Source organism: Molossus molossus, unplaced genomic scaffold, assembly GCF_014108415.1.
Source record: "Molossus molossus isolate mMolMol1 unplaced genomic scaffold, mMolMol1.p scaffold_m16_p_12, whole genome shotgun sequence".
NCBI lineage: Eukaryota > Metazoa > Chordata > Mammalia > Chiroptera > Molossidae > Molossus > Molossus molossus.
The window spans coordinates 55,666,841-55,685,081 of record NW_023425347.1 but is presented as its reverse complement, the minus strand read 5'-3'; the positions used below and the strand labels follow the sequence as shown (position 1 = coordinate 55,685,081).

The following is an 18,241-nucleotide window of genomic DNA, read 5'->3' as shown; positions in this document are numbered from 1 at the left end:
CTCTTCAAACATGTCATGATTTCTGTGGGTTCCTCAGACAGCCCCTGAGGGTTTGGGGGCTGGTTTGTACACAGAGGAGTCATGTTGCTTTAGTCTGACCACATTTGTAGCTGACCAGAATACTGTAGCATCCATGCTGTATCCTCTGCACTCAGTAGTTATTTGTGTAATGAATGAAGGAAGGAAGGATAATTCCACTTAACCTTGTGTTGAGCCTTGAGGGACTGTCATCATAAAGGAAGATTCTGTAACAAAGCTATGTCCATATTCTGGTAAGTGGACATTTAAAAGCTGATTTTAAAGAATTTTCTACAACACATGTTCCTGTGCAATAGATTTTGTCTTTGCCCCGCAGAGAGAAAGGATGAAAAGAAAACCGAGGAAACATTGGCCCTTCCTTTTGTCCTCCGTCCAGTAGACATCAGCGTTCACTCCTTTCACTTCTTCAACTTTGCCACCAAACCACAGAGAAAAGCTGCTCCAATTGCCAACTCACCCAGCAAGTGAGCAACCAGACAGATAATACTTCGGCAGGTTTTTGCTACATTCTTTACACTGGTGAGATATGTGGCAATCAAGACAGTACACAGTTATCAGCTCACTTGCCATCTCAGCTGGGCTGGGAGTGTGAGCCTCGGACACCACGAAGAGAAGGACTTTCTGCAGCTTCACAGGGGAAGGTGCTGGGAAACAGCAGAGACGCCGCCTGGGTGGACGATGAGGACGCGCAGAAAACTCATTCACTCTGCATTCGATGGTGGTACAGCACCATGTGGCTTTTCTGTGAAACACTGCATCCAAGGACAGTTCATTACCCATAACAACTTGAACAAAGGTCTCTACCAGAGTGCTGCAAGAACCATCTCCCATACGTATTTACTATATTAATAAACAGATCTAGAAAACGCGTAGAAAGAATTCTATTTTCAGATAACACAAAACTGAAACAGATGGTTAATTGTATAAATGAGAAACTCAAGAGGCCGCTAATTGTATCATCTCTGCAGGCATCAATTATAGGCTAGAACTAGATCCTCAGTACCGAATGCAGAGTCTGGCTGTAGATATGAAATAAAACTCTGTAGAATGAATGAGCGAAAAAGTTCACATGATGTTAGATCCTGGTTTTACGTCATAGTTGACAGAGTCCGTTTACGCATCTGATCCTCAGTGAGGAAGCCGAGGATCAGCGATGAAGCCCAGGGATCAAGGACGAAGCCCAAGGGCACAGAGGGCTGCAGAGCCACAGCCCCAACTCCCTCGCACCTCCCCGTGCAGTGGGGCGAGCGTAGAGTCATTCGTTTAGGATCAAAGAATTGAAGTTTCTAAGTACAGAAAGGAAGAGACCTGACGTGATAGCAGAACTCTCTTCTGTGAAAAAATTCTTGGGAAGCTTTTTGACCACAAGCTTCATAGGAACTCGTGGAGCTGTTTTCGATGATAACTCACGGTATTCCAGTTTGGTGGGCCCTCACCTGGGACATCCGCGTGCTCAGTTTGGAACATGCATTTCCCATGGCTGAGGAAACTGGAGGGTTAGCTAGTAGAAGAAAAGATAAGAGACCGTTGTAAAAGCTGTTTTCAAATATTTGAAGGGATTTCCTATAACAAGGGGAGATTTCTTCTGTTCCAGAAAACGAAAGCAAGACTAATGTTGAAGCTGAGTCAGTCCTACCTGCTCTAGGGATGCTAGGTGGTAGCCGCTGAAGTCCAGGATGCGCAGGCTTGGTCCTGCCTGTTTCCAGAGCATAACTTGAATACATTGAGGACATTCTCCTCATCATCAGTGGTCTGAAATTAATTATGAAGCCTAAACCAGACATGCAAATACGTCTTATTCCCCAAACTTTCCCTGACATGTTTGCCTCGCCTGAAGAGCTGGTTCTTTGCCTCAGTATATCGACCAGAATGCACCATGCTCTGAGCTCAAACCCAATGAATTGGTGGAGGTCCCGATGACCTTCCCATATCCTGACAGCCTGTTTGGGGCCAAGAACCTGTCTCCCTTACTTACAGGTAGGGTGCTCAAATACACCAGACTGCCTGGGACAGTCCTGGTATAATTACTTCTAGTATCTCCTTTCATTCTATGTTTCAGTTTGGACAATAAATTATGTAGTCAGTCAGGTGCCTAACTGACCCTTCCTAGAAACCAAAGCCACCCATTGTTTACCATCCCTAATGATAAAGTCCATCCAGGTCCCAGCTGGCCAAACATGAGGAGGAATTTTCTGACAATCCAAATTGCCTAAGAGTGGTTAAGGCCCCATTGGCAAGTAGTAAAACTCCCTATCACCAAAGGTATGCTTTTGTAACTAGTGTCATTTAGCAGAGTTGAATGACTGCTTTTCTGGGGTGCTGTCAGAAAGCTGCTTGCTCAGTGTCTGGAGTTGAACAGGGGGTTTTCCAAGTGCCTTCCAACCTCAACTTCAGTTCAGTTATGAAACTTGGAGGAGGGAGGAGAAGAGGTCTGAACAGAGACAATGTTTAACAGTTAGTTTGCCACCTAGATTCTGAGTATTGCCACTTACTTTCTAATTTGTTATGAAGGAATTCACATAAGCTCATAAATCCCCTTTTTTCCCCAGTCTGTCTCAACAAATATTTATCTCTATGTGGTGATGTGGTTAAAACAGGATTCATATAATTTTTTAAAAAATCTTTGGTTAATAGAGAAAACAAGAGTATAAAAGTAGTAAAACTGAGTAATGGTAGCTAAGCCTAAGGTAATAATTTTTCTCTTGGCCAGGTATATATTCCTGTAGCTTTTGTTAAATAAAGGACGATCATGCTAATAAGCTTCAGATACTTATTTAAATAAACTATAATATAGTAACTGACAGATATTGTTAGAGAAGAATTATAGAAATATTAGAAAGATTAAAATATTAGTTTACATTATTAACTTTTTAAAAAACCTGATAATTGTGCAACTACATCTCATTCGTCTTTTGGTTAGGAAGATGGCATAAGCATTTGATTCTTCTTCTATTCGAGCTTTGAGTCTGTTCACGATTTTTTTTGTGTGTTGTGTTTGGAATCCTCATGACAATAGAACAATTTTACAGAACATTGTTTCTACGGTGGAAGCAGGCAGCGTCTCATAGCATTCCAGGTTTTGGTTTATTTTCTTTTCAGAGGGAGTACTTTTCATTGTTGCTGTGGTGGGGATCCCCCTTCCCCTGGGGGAAAAGACTTTCTGGGTGTCAGAGGGAAACACTGAGCCCAGTCTCACGCTTCCTTGTTGACACACATGAGCTTTAGCTCCTCCTCCAGACCTATTTTGTTGGTGATGGCTACGTATTGCTACAGTATCCTGTTATTTACAGGTGTCAGGAGATATGGAAAACCTGAGTTTAACAGGGTTGTGTTTGTGGATCTATTTGCTGGAGTTACAAACCTCTTTTTTCCTGTTTGTATTTCATTACACCAGAACAGTCCAGTAACCTTTTTAGCAAAGTCTTTTTTTTCTTTCTTTACTGATTTTAGAGAGAGAGGAAGGGAGAGGGAGTGACAGAAACATTGATGAGAGAACATTGATGGGCCGCCTCCTGCACGCCCTCGACTGGGGATCGGGCCCACAACCTGGGCATGTGCCCTGACTGGGAATCGAACCAGCGACCTCTTGGTGCATGGGTCGATGCTCAACCACTGAGCCACACCGACCGGGCAGCAAAGTCTTTAAATTGTTTGTTTTAACTTAAAATTTCTATCAAAAAAATCTATGTTCATAGCTGTAAGGGACAAGTACTATGAATGGGTTTTAATGACATATAGCAGACCTATAGCTCACCCCTGTCAGCGCGGAGTACCTCCCCAACCCAGAGTGCCTCCCCAACCACACAAGGTACCAGTCACTTTCAACACATTTAGCTGCTCCTTCCAGGACTTACCACTACATTTCTAAGTTTGTTCTATACTAATGTTCCTGGCGTTTTCAGTTGTAGATGTTACTTACAGGCTTCTCCTGAAATATAAAGATTTAGCATTTTTACTGCCATTTCCACCCACAGTGTCTGTCCCCTGTTCTCTTAATATATAGTTTGGTTACATTCATATGACTTAATAATTATTTGCCACAGAGGAGCCATGACTGTTTGTTTTTCTTTCCTTGTACAAATGGCCCAGTTTTTCACTCTCTTGTTTGTTTTCCTATACCTATCCTCTGTTCTTCCCCTAAATTTTCTGACAAAGCTGTAAAACAGCTCCCAGACAGTCAGGTGCACGTCCCTTGGAGCCCTCTTTCTTGTGACCCCTGCCCGCCCCCCCCCCCCCCGCCCAGTTCTGGACTGGCAGCGCTCTCACGGGTCCTGGGGTGACCCCTTTCCCCGCTTTGTGGATTGGAGCTCCTGCTTGATCCTTTAATTCCTCCTGGTGGGTTTGCTCCTTCATTTGGTCAGAGCGCGTCTTCCGGGGGCTTCTTAGTCCATGAGCTAGACCACACTTCACTCTCATGTCATCGCAGCTTGGTCAAATTTTAGTGTGGAAATAATTTTCTCTCAGAATTGTGAAGACCTCGTTGCCTTCTTTTTTCTAACGTCACTCTTGAGAAGCCAGATTTCATTCAGATGTCCAGCTCTTCACATGTGATGTTTTCTTTCTGGAAGCTTTTAAAATCTTCTCTGTATTCCCAGTGATCTGAAATTTCTTGATAATGTTTCTTGGTGTAGTTTTTTTTTTTTTTTTCTCTTTCTCCTCATTCATATGTAGGGCATTTGGTAGGCTGCTTAAATCTCATTTTAAAAACTCTGATCCTGTAGAGAGGCACCAGTGGCTTGCCCTCTGGGAGCTGGACAAGGGAGAGAGTGGGAATCTAATCTCTTCAATATGATTCATTCGATCTGTTCACCACCGTCAGTCCCTTACCATGCTCTTGTTCGGCTTTGTGCCCCGTCTGCTCCAGCTTGAGTCTCTCTGACTCAGTTTCTCCAGAGATTAAATTACTTCCTCATACCTGGGCAGTGGTGACCATCCGGGGGTACAGGACGAGGTATCGATCTTGGGTGACTGCGCTGTATCTCTCACCTTTCCCAGGTATCTGGTACCTCCACTTTCTGAGTGTAGATCTGCCTGCTTGTCACTGACCTCCCCTCGTCGTGTGGTTCGGTTTCAGATGTCCGTGGCCTGCGGAGACTGGGACCCCTTGACATTGGCTCTCCATCTCGAAACTTTCTCTTTTGCTCTCTTTGAGGTTTTATACCTTATTTTTATTCCTTTATTACCATTTTATTGAGGCTTCAGAAAGAGTGCACATAAAGCTATATATTCAATCTTGTAAGTAAAGCAGGATCTTTTCTCTTTTTTTGCAGTGAAAGTTGACAGCTATGAGTTATTAAAAGACTCGGATAAATGTATCAGGTAAGTTTTTCTTCATGTAATTCTATGCCAGTTTACTTACTAAAAGGACTATTTAAACTGTTTATATTGTCTCTCATAATTGAATTATTATTTTTTTTAACTCAGAAGAGGAAGTACATATCTTTCCTCTTACAATACATTTTTAAAAAATGTTTTCAGGAGGAACGTGGAAAATTATTGAATTATTTCTAGACTATTGAGTTAATAGTAAATGTAACTATGTGAACTTGCCTATTTTTTTTTAATTTTTATATTTTATTGTTGAAAAGAAAAAGCATGTTGTGAATATAATGAGCACAGACCATTATAGATAGCAAAAATCCAAGCAATTTAGGAGAAGACGGGCTCTAGAGGAAGACAGTGAGAGTTAGGGCCGAAGCCACTGTACCTGTTGGGAGACAGCCTGACAACATGGCATCAATTCAGCCTTGAACCCGTGAACAAGGTCAGTGTTCTCATACACGGTTCTGCAGCATTAGTTTCTCGAGCATTTCCATCATCCTTAATTTGACAGTCAATCAGATGAAAAAAAAACAGTCAATTACCTAGCGTTAGAATAATGTTTGCTTCAGCTCAGGTTTCCTTGACTGGCCCTGAAGATGAGTAAAATTAGATAACTTCAGTGGCTTCTGTTGGCAAAAATGTTGAAACATTGCAAGAAGGTAAGCATGATGTAGCGAGTCGTACACTGAGTGGGATTCAGTAGAGGACATTGGTGCCTCTTAAACTTGTCAATGTGGAGAGAAGCAACTGACCATCAGGCACAAAATAGACCTGTGATGAATTGTTGTTGAATGCATACATTATTTTATCACCTGTAAAACATGAGTGTCCCTAGAATATCACAAAGTTCTTTCTATCGTGGTATAACCATTTGTAGTCCATAAAGATACGGTACCAGAATTTACTATTTTGGCAATAAGAGCAGACCATAGGAACTTCTCTGGTCCCAGCTTCAGCAGATCCTCTGAACCAAACCAAGGATACATGAAGTCAGAATTGGGTCTGATTTGTGGTGTTCACCTAGTGCTAGCCTGAAATCTCTAGACACACTTCTAGAACTCAAGTGAAACAATACAATCTAGATTTCAGTGATGCTCTGCGCTCCTCGTACATACCAGGCGCAGTTTGTTACATAGCTGTGAATTCTGATGTTTACCCCTGGTATATATGGGATGAGGCTCAGTTCTGTGTAGCCTTTAGCTTTTACAATGAGAGCATTCACAATGAGGTCTTGCAGAAATTATTCCAAGAGAGAAGCTGCTCTTTGTATTGTCAGACTCGCACCGCAGGCTAGAACTTTATCCTGAGCGGAGGACTGACCTGTGTAGAAATGGATTCCAGAGGCAGAGCCAGGCAATTGAAACCCTGTTTTCGAAAGAAATAACAAAACTTAGGCGAAGTCTTTCTATTCAACTGGGTAGAAAGAACACAGCCAGGGGGATCCAGCTGATGCTCAGTAACTGAAGGTGATTTAAGCTCTTGCTTGTCATCTGGGAAGTCTGCCCATGGGATGTAGGGTACCAGCTGATATGATATGGGACAGCCTCTGGGAGAGCAGCTATCTATTTATTCATTTATTTAAAATACATTCACCGAGCATATGCTCTGTGCCAGGTACTATGTTACAATGCCGGGGGTACACAATGGAATCATATGTGATCTTTGACCTCACAAGACTGGTATTCTAAAACTGCACACATATTCTAAAAGTGCACACTGTCCTCTGAAGAGGAGACAGTTCTGATGACAGGAGTACCACATTTGGAGTCTGAGAGAGTGACTTAACTATAAATTTAGTCAGAAGCGACACCAGCATCACGGTGAGATCAGTTAGGGGATGGTATTATGTTGGGAAATCAAGGCTGGTGAAATTGAAAGGGAAGAACAAGGAGTGAAGCCTGGGAGAGAGGGCGACCTCGCAGGTACCCTGGCGTTCTCGGCCGAGGGAGTACAGCTCACAGGCTCTCCCTGGCCTGGAGCACGGGTGTTAGAGGGTCGGAGAGAACGCTGCCGTGGCTGGAGCTCAGCAAGGGGGGCGAGGAGACGGGTGGGCAATGACGTGAGAGGAGTCGGCAGGGCAGTATCACCGAGGGCTTCATAAACCAGGTAAGGACTTTGGAGTGGGAATTGGGTCGCAGTTGGACAGCTTTAAAGAAGGGGAAAGACACCATCAGATTTACAGCTTAAAGGGGCTATTTTTACTTCCGTGTGGAGAGTGGACTGTGAAAAATTTAAGGTGGAATCAAGGAGAAGGATTATTCGGTTATCTGGGTAGACTAAGGGAGAGATGGTGGTGCTTTGGGCTGGGGTTGAGGGCGTGGATGTGGAGAGGGAGAAAAGTGGATGGATTTAAGGCTTAGTTTGATTAGATGTAGGGTATGAGAGAAAAGTGGAGTCGAGAATTATTTCTAGAGTGTGGCTGAACTGGGCGGGTATTGCTGTCGTTTATTGAGATGGGGAGATTGGGAGAGCACACCACTGCGTAACACTGCTGTCCCCATCGCTGGCGAGGATGCAGTCACTGCAGTCCCCTGACATCCTGGCCACATCACGGCACCACTGCACACGCCCACAGCCAGTGTGGCACACGGGTTAGCATTTCCTGTAGCCTCGGACATGCACCGACCCTGTGATCCAGTACTTCCACTCCTGAATATCTACCTAAGAGAAATTATATCACAAAAAGACTTGCACAGAAATGTTGATAGGAGCTTTATCCATAGTATCCCAAACTGGAAAAAACTGAAATATCCACCAACAGTTGAATTTATACATAAATTGTGTTGTATTCATAAATGGAATACTCTCAGCAATAAAAATGAGTGAACAGCACGGGATAGCAATGCAGGCATTTTGTTGAGTATAAAACAAAACACAAAGTAATCAAGGAAGTACATACTGTATGATTCAATTTATATGACGTTTTCTTTTTTTTTTTTTTAAATTTTTTTTTTTATCCTCACCCAAGGATATTTTCCCATTTTTTGTACAGATAGAGTGGGAGGGAGAGAGAGGAAGGGAGAGAGAGAGAGAAACATCGACGTGAAGGGACACATCGAGTGGCTGCCACCCGCACGACCAACCAGGGCCGGGGACAAACTGCAACCGAGGTACGTGCCCTTAGCGGGAACCGAACCCGGGTCTCTCCGGACCGCAGGCCGACGCTCTAACCGCTGAGCCAAACTGGCCAGGGCTACATGACGTTTTCAAACAGGCGGAACAAATCTATGGTGACAGAAACGAGGTCAGCAATTGTCCGAAGTGCCCGGGGAAGGGGCTGGGAAAGGGCAGGAGTAATGGAAATACCCTATATCGTGTTTGGGCTTATGGTTATAAAAGATGTAGTCTTTTGTCAAACGTCATCAACCTGTATGTTTAAAATCTGCATTTTACTGAATGTAAATTATACTTTAAGTTTATTTTTAAAATAGTCAAATACCTTTATAACTTTTATAAATCTAAAGTTATTTCAAAATAAAAAAAAATTTTTTAAGTTTTTTAATATATATTTTTTCCTTTATTGATTTTAGAGAGAGAAGAAGTGAAAGGGAGAGACAGATAGAAACATCGAGGAAAGAGAACATCTATTGGCCGCCTCCCACATGCCCCCCACTGGGGGTTGGGCCCACACTCTGGGCATGTGTCCTGGCTGGGAATCGAACCTGCGACCTCTTGATTCATGGGTTGATGCTCAACCACTGAGCCACACCAGCTAGACTCAAAATAAAAATTTTTTTGAAAAAAGGTACTAAATTGTTTTTCAGTGAATAGAGAAAATGGGTATATTTCTAAACTTTCAAACTCTGATTCTAAAATATGAGATTATTACAAGAAAGAAAAAGTATAGCCCTGGCCGGTTTGACTCAGCGGTTAGAGCGTTGGCCTGCTGTCCAGGCAGTCCCGGGTTCGGTTCCCACTAAGGGCGCGTGCCTCGGTTGCAGTTTGTCCCTGGCCCTGGTTGGTCATGCGAGTGGCAGCCACTCGATGTGTCCCTTTCACGGCGATGTTTCTTTTTCTCTCTTCCTCTCTCTCCCTCCCACTCTATCTGAACAAAAAATGGAAAAGTGTCCTCGGGTGAGGATAAAAAAAAAAAAAAGTATAGACCAATATCTCTCATAAACCCAGATGCATAAATCTAATAAAAATACCTAAAAAGTGATACTGCATCATGACTAAGTGGGCTCAATATCAGAAAAGCCAGGTTGGTTAAAACTTGAAAATCAAAATCAATCAATGTAACTCACCATGTTAAGCAAATAAAGGGGGGAAAAAAAAATAAAAGAAAACAAACAATAAACAACCCACAGAATGATTTCAATAACCCAGAAAATATATTTGCTAAAATTTAATACTCATTCATGATAAAAATTCTCAGCAAACTAGAAATGGAAAAGAATTTTCTTATTCCAATAAAAGGAATATATAAAATTCCAACAGCTACCTCATGCTTAAATGTGAAATGTTGGATACTTTTTCTCCTGAGTTTAGAAACAAGACAAGTCGCCCATTATTGCCACTCTAGTTAACACTGCACTGGAGGTCCCAGCCAGGGCAATGGGGCAAGGAAAAGAAATAGAAGTCATGACATTTGAAAAGAATGAAGTAAACTATCTTTATTCACAAATAACAGGTTATTTACATAGTAAAATCCAAGTGAATAGACAAAGCTTGAAAATTAATAAGTGAATTCAGCAACAACCCTGGATACAAGTTGAGCACTAAAAAATAAACTAGATTTTTATGCACTAGCAATCAACACATAGAAAGTGAAATTTTTGCCCTGGCCGGTTTGGCTCAGCGGTTAGAGCGTCGGCCTGCGGTCCTGAGAGACCCGGGTTCGGTTCCCGCTAAGGGCGCGTACCTCGGTTGCAGTTTGTCCCCGGCCCTGGTCGGTCGTGCGGGTGGCAGCCACTCGATGTGTCCCTTTCACGTTGATGTTTCTCTCTCTCTCTCTCTGTTCCTCTCTCTCCCTCCCACTCTATCTGAACAAAAAATGGAAAAATGTCCTCGGGTGAGGATAAAAAAAAAAAAAAAAGAAAGAAAGTGAAATTTTAAAAATACCATTATAACAACAAAAATTAACAAAGATGACTGAGGCAATTATATTGAAAACTGCAAAATAAATCTGGAGGAAATTTTTAAAGACCTAATGAAATGGAGATGTACAATGTTTGTGAGTGGGAAAGAGTCAATATTGTTATGGCAAGTCTTCCCAAATTAATCTATAGATTCAACTCGACCTCCATCAAAATTACAGCAGTATTTGTCTGGAAATTAGCAAGGTGGCTCTAAAATGTACCTAGAAATGCAGAGGACTCTGAATAGCAAGGCAACCTTGAAGAAGCACAAAGAGGGTTGACACTCCTAGATCTCAAGATGTCCTAGAACGTTAGAATAAGTTTTGCTCCGATCTTTTTAGGTCAGGTTCCTGTCCCCACACTAGTCACCATTGTCGGACCGCCCTAAATCCAGCAGGCCCTGACTTAGAGCCAGGGGTGGGGTCAGTTCCATCAGACTGAATGACATATACAAAATGGGGAAAGAACTAGTTTTGGGAGAGGCAACCACAATGTCCACTGTAACAACATTCATATACATAATACTTCCGTTGGACTGGAGCCTTGATGAGTGAGTTTGACAGCACAGAGAGCAGAGGAGTCTCTAGCTAGGCCCATGGGCACAGATGCAGGGGTGTAATATTATGGTCCCCTCGGGATCATCAGAAGTCCCGTGTGATGGTGCCTCTGCAGAGGTGGATGGATGGTGGAAGTCAAGGTTGGAAATGGCTGGAGAATGAAGAACCGTGAGTTCTATTTGAAAGGGTTTAGAGTTCACCCCATGGAATTAGGAAACCAAAGGTTGTTTTCAAACAGGCATGACAACCTGGAATAGGGAGAGACTGAGATAGGAAGCTGTTCAGAGTTTGCAGGAGAGAAATGACGAGGTACTTCTCCGAGTCAGTTTAGGAGACCAGCTGACACGGCACTGAGGGGTGCTAAACCCCCTGCTTGGCTCTTTCCATAGGTGATTTCATTGAATGCTCACAGGAGACGCTGGAGAAATTCTCTCTTAATTTAATAGTTGAGGAAACAGAAGTGGAGGGGTTAGGGAATCTGCCCAGAGTCACCCAGCTAATAAGCCACAGTGACGGTGTGTTTTCACCCGGGCCAGGTGACTGCAGAGCCCGTCCTCTTAATCCCGACACTGCACAACCAAATATCCAGAGACCTGTAGCGGTTTGATCATGACGGCTGGGATGTTGCTTCCCTGAAATACATTACCACGGTTCCCTTCTCCCCTTAATTATCCTTTTGTTTTCTTCCCTGGCTCCTCTCAGCTATGAATTGGTTTCTGCTCTTTCTTTTCTAAACACTTAATTACTCTTTTAGAGTTTGTTTTCCCTGATGGCGTCATCTATCAACCTTTATGTTGATTTGACCCAAATCTCTTATTTCCAGTCTCGATTTTTCAATCACACTCCTAAAGGTCATCACCTGAAACCTGTGTTTAAAATTAAACTCATATTTTACTTCAGTTTCCCTAGATGCTTTCTATTAATAGCAAACCTAACTGCTCTTCCGGGCTTGAGGAGAATATTTGACCCTCAAATTCCTTCACCTTTTACACCCTCTCAGGCAACCAGTCCAGCCAGTTCTTTACCACTGATTCATCCCCTCCCCTTCGTAATCTCTGCTCCCACCCTGGTGTTAGCTCTCTGTGTCTCTTGCCTGAACTGTTACATTTGTTTCTTAGCTTGTCCCCTTTAGCATTTAATTTTCCGTACAGTCCACCCTGCATACTAGTGCCAGGAAAAACTCTTACACACTGATTTCATAATTTGCTTGCCTTACTGGAGAACTTCGGATTGCTCTCTATCACCTAGTAAATCAGGATGACTAAATCGACTCTAATCCACTCTCTGCCTGAATCTGAAGACCCTGCATTGCCCAGTTTCTCTTATCAAATTCCAACACCTCTGAAATTGGAACCCTCCACTCTAGTGAATTATCTTGCTACTGTCCTCTCTTTCCCCAACGTCCTCTGTATGCACACACGCACACACACACGCACACCCCACGCCCCTTCCCATCTGAGCTGTTTACTGCTAATGTTTCTCTGGCCTAAAATGCTTTTCTCCTTGGTTCCAGGTCCACACCCCAAGGGACTCTTTCCCTAAAGCCTCCAAAACAAAGTTATGTTTCCCTATTCCAGCTTTCCTGCTTACTGCCATCGCCAAAGAAGTATCTGTCATTATCGTCTCCAAATGCCTGTGCTAAATGACTTAACACTTTGTGTTGTTAATATGTAGAGCTGTTCTATTTACTAGTTCAGGTATACATCCTATTTCCCCCATAATGAGGTCTGATGTTCAGTTTAAAATTATGTCTTCTACTTTTCCATACTCATAATGCTCAATAAAGTCCTGTTCCTGGTTGAAACTATAAACACATGTATTTTTTATACTGCGTATATCCCTGTAAACTTAGCAGTTTATCTGAATAGTAATAAAATCGTTCCTGTTCTCTTATTTTAAGGGGCTGTTTCCTTTACAGAATTGAAAATGCAAATATTCCCAAATGTTTAAGACATTCTGCTTTGTATATTCAAACTACACTAAAGTTATACCTTTTAGGGTAATATTTTTAATTATTCTGGGGGAAGAAAAGAAAGCCCCTGAAGGCTAACAGTTTGAAATTGAACAGGACACTGTTGGGAAGGGGGAGGGTCAGGGGTCATCGTCAAACAGACAAAAAACAATGGAGACGATTGTGCCTGAAGATGGTGTATTTTTTTTCACGAGACAGTGTGTTGACAGTTTCCTTCCTCTTGGGTCATTGTTGTCTGCTAAATGATCTGTGACAGCAAATTGATCACAAGCTTTTTCATGCAAGAGATATAATGCAGCCTTTCATTTTGTTACCTCCGTTGCCAAACGCCGAAACATTTCTTTGGGAAATTAATGTTAGTTTAGTATATCATTTAGTAGTGGAAAGCACTGCATGAGCTCTGGAAGCAATAATAGTAGTGATTAATTTATCTTCACCAAGTTTCAGATTTCTACTTACGTGTGATTGCAAAAGCAATAACACATTTGAGAAATGTTAGCCTTAAAATTAGGTGTCTGTAATTATCATTTAAATGAATGATTGCGTTAACACATTTAGATATTGCCCCATTCATTTCAAAATTTAGTCAAATATTTACTTTAAGGCACCTATAAAAATTAATGCTGGTCGACTTTGTTCTAACTGAAAAGTTGCTTCTTCTTCCAAAGAGCGAGGAACTTAAACTGGAACACAGACATAAGGTCTTTTACAGTTGATGTTGAAACATCTAAGCCAGTCACTTGGTGAGTTCACATGTCTGAAAAAGTATCCCAAAGTAATGTTTTGTTTGTAGAATGTTGAGAATCACTGCACTCAAAAGTGTTTGTAGAAAATAAAATTGGGAAAGGCAGTTACTTAAGAGCCTATTTCACAGTTCCTGTTTAATACTTTATATCCACCCTGGCTTTCCCATTAGGACCTGGTAACATTAGCACAGGGGAGGAAAAATGCAGGCAGGACTCATAGAAAAGAGTTGTTTTCTCTTTAAAAGTGGCCAAATTCAGTGTCAAAATTAAACTAATCTCAATTCTGGTGTTTCATTTCTTTTCATTAAAAAAAAAGAAAGAAAGGTGATTTTACTAAAGTTTGGCATAGAAATTTCAGAAAATAATTTATTATAGAAAGAAAATATACAGGTATGATCCTTCCCTTGAAGTTCTTTTTTAGTTAGCCGTGAAAGGCAGATCACTTAAACCTGTAGTTTTCTTTTTATAATATACACAAGGGTGCACCTTTACATCAATTATTGAAAAATGATTTGGATAGGATCTCTTTTTTTGTGTTTTGTGTGTATTAGTGAAGGAATTAATGTTAGATTTGTTAGAAACTGCAGATCAGTTTAATGTCTTGTGACAAGATATTGTTATCTGAAACAACCCACTCTGATAAAATAATTTTTAAAAGCAAGCTTACAAACTACTCATTGTCTGATTTTAAATTATATTTTCAGATCAATTAAAATTCCATTTGATGATTACTACAAGACGTGGTCCGAAATAGCTACGTCCAAAGCTGCGGAATGTTACAGAACCCCACGTAAGGCCATCCAGTCTTATCCTGTGTCCTTGGGGTGCATATTCATCTCTGTTATTCTCAGCTTGTCTTGCTTTTAAAGACTGATTGACATATATTTGCAATATGAAGGTGATAAACTTCTCTAGTTGCTCTATATACTAATTATTAATTTAGTTCCCCTTTTGTATAGTCCCTTGGACTGAAGTCTGATTAAAAGCTAGAAGAAAAGATAGGCAAGTGGAGGAATAAAAGATGAAGTTCTCAATCCTATGAGGTTTTCTTTATTCCCTTCACCCCAGAAAGAAACCTTCATAGCAGGAGGAACCTTTTTGACTCTAAACATTATTAAGCCTCAAAGCCAGAGAAAGTATTAAGCAGAAAGACAACAAACAAACACACAACCCACACACACACCATATAAACCTAGGGCTTTCAATTATATTAATCTAAGGCAAAATCATACATTACCATCATACATTAGGAATTTAAAAGACAGTAAGGGGAGAGTTGGACAACTTGCTGGGCCCATTTAATCAAATCTTTAGAGTACGATTTCATTATTTGGTTCAAAGTAGGTCATCCACTCTACACACACTTACTGAAATATGTTTGCTTTCGCTCTTCTGCTGAGTGGCGCCTTCTGCAGGTACCAGTGACTTCCCAACCCCCAGATTCAGTGATCCGTTTTAGTTTTAGGCTTTATCTTGCACGCTCATCACACTGCTGTCCTTGTGTAGAGGACACCATAGACACCCATTGTTTTCCTCCTTAGAAAAAACTTCATTATTCAATCCACTCTACCCACTTTCTCCAAGAGACCTCAAACATCACCCTGGTCTTCATGAGCCTGCCTCCCGTAATTGCCAAAGCCTCACCACTAGCCAGGCCCTCGCCTGGATTCTGCGCGCACCATAGCTGCGCACCAAACTTCTCACCTCCTTGTGTCCAGGCATCTCATACTTGAGACGTCCCGAGCTGAACTCACTATCTTGCCCTAAGACCTTATCCTTGATTACTTCTCTTGGTTAGTGTAGATCACCATTTACTTGCCTGGACAGAATCACAGAACTTTCCTAGACCTCTTTACCTCCCTCATGAAGCCTTATTGATTTTATCTCCTGCAGCATCATGAACGTTTTCCCTCCACTTCACCCCACGCCGTGACCACTGCCTTCATTTGCTGTCTCATCAAATTTCATCGCATCATTGTGATGGTCTCGTAATCAGTTTCAATAGAACAAAATATTGCACACACAAAAATTTCCAGCTTTAAGGCACAAATTACAGCCAAAAGGTAGCACTAAGCTTAACAAATATAAAAAAGTAAGTTAGATCTAAGGATGTTGGTTATTCATTGTGTCGTGAATAAATATTACCTTCCTCACTCACTCGTGGATTAGTAGTTAAGAAAAATAACTTAAGGTGCTTTAAGAAACACAGTCTTGCCCAGCTGGTGTGGTTCAGTGGTTGAGCATCGACCCAGGCACCAAGAGGTCACTGGTTCAATTCCCGGTCAGAGCACATGCCCAGGTTGTTGGCCCGATCTTCAGTGGGGACATGCAGTAGGTGGCCAATCAATGCTCTCTCTCATCAGTATTTCTATCTCTCTCTCCCTCTCCCTTCCTCTCTCTCTAAAATCAATAAAGAAAAGAAAAAGAAAAAGAAACACAGTGTTGCCCTGGCTGGTGTGACTCAGTTGGTTGAGTGTCGCCCCATGCACCAAAAGGTCACCAATCGATTCCTGGTCAGGGCACATGCCCAGGCTGCGGGTTCTGACCATACAGGAGGCAACCAGTTGATCTCTCTCTCTCCCTCCCTCCCTCCCTCCCTCTATCTCTAAAAGCTAAAAGCAATAAAAAACATTTATGAAAAAGAAACACAGTCTTTAGTAACACCATGCGTATAAAGAATTTTATTATTTTTGATACCAGAGTACATGAGTGTTTACTTCATTTCAGATATTAGTGATTGGGCGCTGCTTAGTCAGCCCAGCAAACACATGGCGAGCGCCTGGGGGGCTCAGGTGCGTTCCAGGGGCAGTAACCCCAGCCAGCACGGACGGGGTCGAGAGGCCACTGGCACACTCAGGGAATGACAGCATCCAACTCCTTCAACCAAATCCCAAACCTATTGGTAGAGGATTGCGCTTCATGGGATAGCACGTATGTAGAAAGAAATATTTGGAGACTCCAAACCGCTAGGGGAAAAAAAAAATCAAAGCACATGGCAAAATTAACAAAATTTGGAAATGATTGTCTTGCACTAAAGAACAATTAGAGATGGAAGACTAATGAAGCACCACTAACTGCAGTTTCTTCTTCCAAAGAGTTTGATATCAAACATTTTAATCTGGCTCTTGTTTCTGTATCTGTCACTAACCTCGCGTGTAATTCACCCCTCTTTGCGAAGGCAGTCGCTGGTAATGGTTACCTCGAGCCCAGAAGAATTTCTGAGACTTTGATTCCAGCTCTTGGTGCAATATTTCATGATCACCCTGCCTCTTCTTCCCCCAGGGATTTATTATAAGAATGTTCCAAGAGTTTTCCTTTAATAATAACCAGCACTTAATTTTTAAAAAAATAAATGTAAATCTTACATCTGCTGCTGGCCATTTTGTCTTTGGATAATTCAGCTGGATGAGATCCAATACTTTTTTTTTTTTAACGGCCTAATTTCCTGGCAGTAATAAAGATGAAGCTTTTAGATGATAGAATGCTTCTTCAACTACTCAGAAATAAAAGAGAAACTTCTAATAACTTCATTTTCTGCCGTTACAGTCTTATCACTGGAAATATTGTTACGCTCTTGTGCAGATTTTTAAACGCTTTTTTATTTTATGATAGTGATGAGTGGTTATATTTTGATTTGGGGTAATAACTCTTTTCCATATCTTTGTGCCACAAATATATCGATAGTCATATGTGCCATAATAATAGTAAGTTTATTCTTGTATAACACTTTATAGCATGTACTCTGTATTATGTTTTTAATCATTCCAGTGTTATTCTTTTATTTATTTATCAGCCAATATTTATTAAACATCTAATACATGTCATGCACACTGGCATATCAGCCCTATGACCTAGAATTATTATAACTCTTTTACACATGAGAACACCAAAACCAAGAGTAGCTAAGTAATTTACCTAAGGTCACACATGTAAGAGGGAATATCACACATTGGTAAAGAGAGTAAATTCTGGAGCCAGATTGCTGAGGTTTAATCCTGGCTCTGCCATTTACCAGCTGTGTGACCTTGGGTACGTTTCTTACCCTCTCTGTGTCCTAGTTCCTTTGTCTATAAGATAAGAATAATCACAGCACATACCTCACAGGTTGAAGCACTTACAATGGCACCTAGCCCATATGAGTGTTCAGTAAGTGTGGTTATTATATTATTAATTAGTACAAGTAGACTGTGGCCCAAGGACTTGAACCAGATCCTCTCACTTCACATTTGTTGTTTCCTATTATACTGTGCTGCTTTTATAATATGGTATAAAATGTTTATTCTTTATAGCCTGAGATTTATTTTTTAATTGAATTTATTGAGGTTACATTGGTTAATAAAATTATATAGGTTTAAGGGGTACAATTCTATATAGCCTGAGATTTAAATTCGAACTCTGAAGAAGATGCAGTAAATTTTTTAATAATTATCATTATTAGTTCATAATTATAGGCAATCATACGGGAAATGTATGGATGATCCACTGTTCTCTGTCCATCAATATAGAATGGCAAGTTAAAAGTTTGGC

General features: G+C 41.3%; 1 protein-coding gene across 1 annotated transcript in view; it reads left to right on the top strand.

Annotated features, from left to right (window-relative positions):
- The window catches only part of UBE2U (ubiquitin conjugating enzyme E2 U), a 39,438-nt gene that overhangs the window by 17,938 nt on the left and 3,259 nt on the right, over positions 1–18,241 (top strand). The window contains exons 6-7 of the mRNA XM_036257423.1: positions 5,310–5,358; positions 14,419–14,504. Coding sequence (XP_036113316.1) covers positions 5,310–5,358; positions 14,419–14,504 — 135 coding nt within the window. The remainder of the gene's footprint in view (positions 1–5,309; positions 5,359–14,418; positions 14,505–18,241) is intronic.